General features: G+C 40.6%; 1 protein-coding gene across 1 annotated transcript; it reads right to left on the bottom strand.

Annotated features, from left to right (window-relative positions):
• Positions 1-427: 427 nt before the first annotated feature.
• LOC147632591 (uncharacterized) lies at positions 428-906 on the bottom strand. Its single transcript, XM_086806894.1, has 2 exons — positions 669-906; positions 428-567 (listed from the first exon to the last, which is right to left on the bottom strand). Exons 1-2 carry the CDS (start codon positions 810-812, stop codon positions 502-504), a joined length of 210 nt encoding a protein of 69 aa, XP_086663020.1. The 5' UTR covers positions 813-906; the 3' UTR covers positions 428-501.
• Positions 907-6,013: the final 5,107 nt, after the last annotated feature.

The following is a 6,013-nucleotide window of genomic DNA, read 5'->3' as shown; positions in this document are numbered from 1 at the left end:
TCCTTCAAACCACTTTTCCTCAAGCACTTGCCTTCATCTCTTGACCGCGATCCATTGATCCTTGCCCAAAGCATTATTCTGTTGGCCTCAATCCACTTGATCTTTGCCAATTTATCAATCAATTGCTCGCAGTCATGACATGGACGATGAAGGCAGGCCCAGCACTGTTCGCACCTGTCTGTCACAAGGGTCCACCATGTTCTTGCACTTCCCTAGACGCATACAACATCTCTGATCCACCTATAAATCTCGTCTTGCTAAGGCCTTTGGTTATGAACATGACCTTTCAACACATCAAAGAGAACAGGGAACTCTGTAGTTCATCTAGTCAACCACACAAGGAGGTATGGACTGTTATGTGTAGTAACAAGCTTTAATACTCACATCTCTGCACATGAATCAACTGTTTCTCACACTTTTCAAGCTTGAATAATTTTCAATTTATTAAAAAAAGAAAAATCAAGAGTTACACCATTTTTCAGCTACATGGTGATCCCAACCTCAACGCTTTAGGGGGGGAGGCTGAAGGAGGATTTGCTCCGTCTCGATGGGTTCCGAAGTCAAAAGCTGGCATCAAAAAACTCATCAGGGACAGAATTATTTGGCCAAAATTTTGATAAAATACTGAAATTTCTTTTTCAGAAAATATTACGCAAAAAGCAGGATACCGGATCCCGCAGCACAGGCTTGGAATCGTCCGGGACAACGCGAAAAGGAGGCTTGGCGCTGCTGCTGTTGATGGCGGTGGTGGCGAGTGATGGCCGTTCACGCTGTGCAATGGTGGGAGTGTGCCCATCTGGAGAGAGATCCATGACAGTAGTATGTGAGTGAACGAGAGAAAGCCGAAGGAGCACGAGTAGTCGGTGTTCACATAGAAAACCTGCAAAGGCATTTTTGCATTTCCATTAAATATATTAATGTGAGATTTTCAAGAATAAGAATGTTTTTCTAAGGTTTCATTTTGATATGTAATGATTAGCACTTGAAAAAGTCAAGCAAACTATAAAATGCACCTTTAACATCTCTATATTTTAGAAAAAAATACCTTGAAATTTTTAAGGTCCACATTGTGGAGAAAAATGTTTTCTCAAAAAGTGGCACTGGATAGAGGATTATATAAATTATTATTTAACGCGTTTACCTTTGAGATTATATAAATTATTATTTAATATGTTTGCCCTTTTCATTTTTTATGCACTTAAGCAATACAGAAGGGTTTTTTAATGCTCCAAAAATGGAGTTTTGATTGTTTTTGATGTGTTGTGCCATCCTCTTTCTCAAGCTTGTCGTGTGCCCTATGTACTTTGCATTGGACACACACTATGTGTTGCCCCTCACATCTCTGCGATGGCGTTTCATTGGGGGATCGTCTCCTATCTCAATTAGCTTGTAATTGGTTTTCTCCAAAAAATTTATAATATGCTATGAATTTTCATGCAATGCTTCATCTAATCGTTACAAAATTAGTTCAAAAACAAAGTAAAAAAAGATGTTTAGCATCACTTTCCAAATTGCAAAAGACCTTCTTCTACTCATGCCATTCCCCATCTTTGGAATTATCCAGGATGCAACTGGATGGTATTTACTAGTGCGGATCATTCTTAGAAGTGTGCTCTGAAGTGAGGCACCAAGCTTGTTAGCAATGTAGTTATCCATGAACACATATGCCCATTCAAACAAGTTAATGGGCGATAAGCAGACCTTGTTCTTTAAATCAGCCTATCCATAAAGAGCGTTAAGCTGCCGCCCTCTTGTAATCTCTTCAGTGGAGATGTTATGCAAGAAAAACTTGAAGTGCGGCTTGTGCAAATCCTTCATGGAATAGACAAGCATGCCTTCAAATGTATGCATTCTTATTTTCTGTAAAGCTCTGCACATGATGATACCACCCTCTGGTTTGAAGAAGTCCTAACCAATGTATCATTTGATAAGCTTACCAATGCTTATTAGTGAGGAAGCCATTAGAGTGACTATCATCTGAAAGTGTAAATGATTCAAAGTGCCTCCTTTCTCCAGTCTCCTTTCTCCAGTGCAAACAACCCCTTCGACCACTCCATTCTGATGAACTCTTCCAATGGTTCCCCTAACAAGAAACATTGATGTCTACATTCCCAATGGCAAAAATGACTAACACTTTAAAGAGCTTGGTCTTCTTCTCTGCTAGAAACCTAGGTACTTATGGACAGAGGCCTCTGAGTTGTTGAGATATCGAGCTAAACTAGTGCTACGACAAACATTAATAACCCGCCTAGGTGATAGCTTCTCCACTTATGTCACTAGCATGGTTGGTGCGATTATGGTCAGTGGATGACAGGCTATGTGACATCCACTTTGGAGTAATAGAGTAATGGCATAGTTATAGTGCCACCTCATATAGTCAGGTTCACACTATAGACTGACCATTTTGTATATTATTATAGGAGAGTGCTTTCCCTTTATGTATGTACTCTTATCTTTTAGTTATATGGTTGTAGAGAACAGAAGAAGATAGAAGAAAATTTAGCCATCCATCTCTCTCTTGTGTCTTGCACTCTCTTGCGTGTGTGTTTGCTGCAAGGAAATCAAGCTCTCTCTCTCCCCCCCACATTCTCTTTATAGGATCAGAGCTCCAATTTGTATGAGAGGTAAGGAGGCAAGCAAGAGGAAAGAACAAGAAAGCAAGGAAGTGGTACACGGGTAACAACGTCACCATCTCTTTCCCTTCTTGGTTTAGGTACAACACCTATCGGTAGCTCCAAGAGCTACACATCTCCGATTGAGGAGTTGTCTTTGCAGGCTTGGAGGTGCCTGTGCGGTATCAAGTACTTTGTACTAAACTTTTACGACCAAAATCGTGTTTTGGGCACGTTTCGGTCTTCGTTATGTCACTACAAGGTATTTTCAGTAGTTTTGAGAAGTTCTAGTTGAGAACTGTCTCTGGTTCAAATCTGGTTATTACAATGTAGCAGTGCATTTTGGGAGTGCATGAGGAGTGCATACAGTATTTGCACATGTATTGTTGACATTGGGTGTATGTACATGTACTCTGGTCAGATCTGGTGACCTATAGGTTGTGTTGAAATACCGTTGTAGTATTCACAAAAGATATTGCTATGTTACAGGTTGCATACAGAAATTATCTGTTGATGTTTTTTTATTGTTGCACGAAAACATGTCTAATGGAATCAGTTAGATTGTTAGTGAGAATCTAGACAAGAACAACTTCCATGCCTGGAGTTCAGAATGACCAATTTCCTTATGGTAAAGGACTTTGGGACTATGTCAAAGGAGATAATGAGGAGCCTCCTGAGTTGTCTGAAAAGAATGCCACTCCAACAGACATAAAGGCATTCAAGGATTGGAACCAGGGTGCAAGGAAAGTCGTGTATTGGCTTTCAATTAATGTCACATACACGATGATATGACACATATAGGATGCCAACACTCTAGCAGTTACATCTCACAGAATCTAGTGCAGATATTCTAGACCAACACAAAGGCAAGGAAATTGCAGGTAAAGTAAGAGTTACATACTGTGGAAAAGAAAAGCATGTCTATCAATGAGTATACTTTAAAGATCAAGGGCATTGTTGAATCCCTTGGGTCCATCAATGTATCAGTGGAAGATGATGACTTGGTGAGTGTTTGTTTGAATGGGCTTGGCAAAGAGTACAAGCCATTCAAGACCTCCATTGCAGTAAGGGAGAATATTCCCAACTTTTGAGACTTTGTGTCTATGCTTATAATAGAAGAAAAGTCACTAGGTGTGAGGACTCTTCTTCACAAAGCAAGAACACATTGGAACAGGCCTTTTACTCTACTTCAAGTAGAGGCAAAGGCAGAGGTCGTGGTCGTGGTCGAGGCCAATGTGGTGGCCGACAAGGAAATCAGAATTATGGACAACAGCAATCCAATGATTCACAGTAGCAATTAGGTGGAAGAGGCCAGTCTAGAGGCAGGGGGAGCCAAAGAGGCTGAGGTGGTTGACAAAGAAATCAGAATGTAAATAGCATAGAGTACTATTATCGTGGTAAACGAGGGCACATGGCAAAAGACTTCTATAAAAAGCAGAATGACATTAAAAGTGGAAAGTTGTAGCAAGGCAACTATGCATCATTTAGTAAACAAGGAGGTGATGACAGAAGTGAGCAGCTTTTTGTGATGCAGCACATGTTTAGTTCCATAACAAGAGATGTGTCAGGATCTCAAGATACATGGTATGTGGATTCTGGCACCTCTAACCACATGACCAGTCATGCTGAGTGGTTTAGAGACATATAGAAAATGGAAAAACCAAGTTATGTAGAAATAGGTGATGATACTGCGCATCCCATTACGCATGTCGGTAAAGTGCCATTGTCTATGCTGGATGGCAAATTGAAGCACTTGGCAGATGTACTTCATGTTCTAAATATTACAAAGAACCTAGTTTCTGTTGGATAGATGGTTGAGGAGGGTTTGCAAGTGAGGTTTAATCCTCAAGGATGTTTTTGTGGGAGACTTCAAAAATTAGTGTCGCTTGGTTGCAAAGGGTAACAAAAATGGCAGGATGTTTACTTTGGATGTGAACATGCCTGAAGTAAAGGCAACTAGGTTTGCACGTGGAACAGGTGTCATTGTTTGTAGATATTGACATATGGCATAAGCGCATTGGTTGTGTGAGTGTATAGCAACTGAAGTATATGCAGCCCAAAATATTATTGCAAGTTTGCCAAAGTTTAAGGTTGATGGTATGCATAAAGTATATGAAGCATGCCAGCTTGGTAAGCAGGCCAAACATGCTTTCCCATGTAAAAAGCATGTCAATGCAAGGCCATTAGATGTCATACATTTAAATGTATGGGGTCCGACTAAGACTGCAACAATTGCAAGTTACAGGTATTATGTTACATTCCTTGATGACCACGCTAGGAAAGTGTGGGTTTACTTGATGAAGGAGCAAAGTGAGGTGTTTTTTCACTTTCAGAGATTTAAAGCCTTGGTCGAGAAGGAAAAAAACATGCAAATAAAATTCTTGAGATTAGATAGTGGGGGAGAATATTTCTCCAATGAGTTCAGGGATTTCTTGAGGAAGCAGGAAATCAAGAGACAGTCTACATGCAGGTACACTCCGCAACAGAATGGTGTTGCAGAAAGAAAAAATAGGCACATTGGAGAAGCGGCACAAGCCTTGATGGGACTGAAAAGAATATGCCACATTAGTTTTGGTCAGAAGTAGTAGTAGTAGCAACTGATGTGTTCATTATGAATAGGACAGCCACTACAACTGTTCATGGTATGACACGTGAACATAAGTTTATATGCATAGGACCGGATGTGTCTCACTTGAAAATGTTTGGATGTATTGCATATGTGCATATTCTTGATGAAGTGAGAACAAAGTTGGATCCAAAGGCATAGAAATGCATCTTTATTGGTTATGGTATGAAGCAGAAAGGTTATAGATGTTACCACTCGTGAGATGTAAGTAAGCAGAGATGCTGTCTTTGACGAGATGAGTAGCTGGTATGCACCAACAGTGAAGGCAATAGAAGATGTAGATGTAGATGTAAGAAGTGCTGATGCTACACCACATCTAAAGCAACAAACACAGGTGCTTAATGGACCTAGAGGGTCCTCTAGCAATGGATCCAATGTTAGCCCATGGTCAGGCAGGTTGAGGACAGATGTAGGTACACATGTATCACGTAGAGTGAAGGAAAAGGTAGATCATTCTTTTATGCCTGATCTGTCAGCACGTCACTCATTTGTGGATGGTGACTCTATGGATCTGAGCAAAGCCTTGATGAGGGGCTTGGCATTCCATCTGTGGTTACTCTTGGTGTAAGAAGAACGAGGGCTGTTTTGAGGTGGTGTAGGTGTACGTAGGTCTATGAGGGTTAGGTACCTTGTTGACAGGTTGAGATATGATGGATATACAGCCTATCATTATGCATACATGGTTAAAGCAATACAAGAATTGGAGCCCACTTGCTTTGAACAGGCACTTGGAAATAAGAAATGGGAAGATGCCATGAATGAGGAGATGGAAGCA

The sequence above is a fragment of the Cibotium barometz genome, chromosome 13 (assembly GCF_041138505.1).
Source record: "Cibotium barometz isolate CiBa-2024 chromosome 13, ASM4113850v1, whole genome shotgun sequence".
Taxonomy (NCBI): Eukaryota; Viridiplantae; Streptophyta; class Polypodiopsida; order Cyatheales; family Cibotiaceae; genus Cibotium; species Cibotium barometz.
The sequence above is the reverse complement of the archived record's forward strand: the minus strand, read 5'-3'. Positions and strand labels throughout refer to the sequence as shown.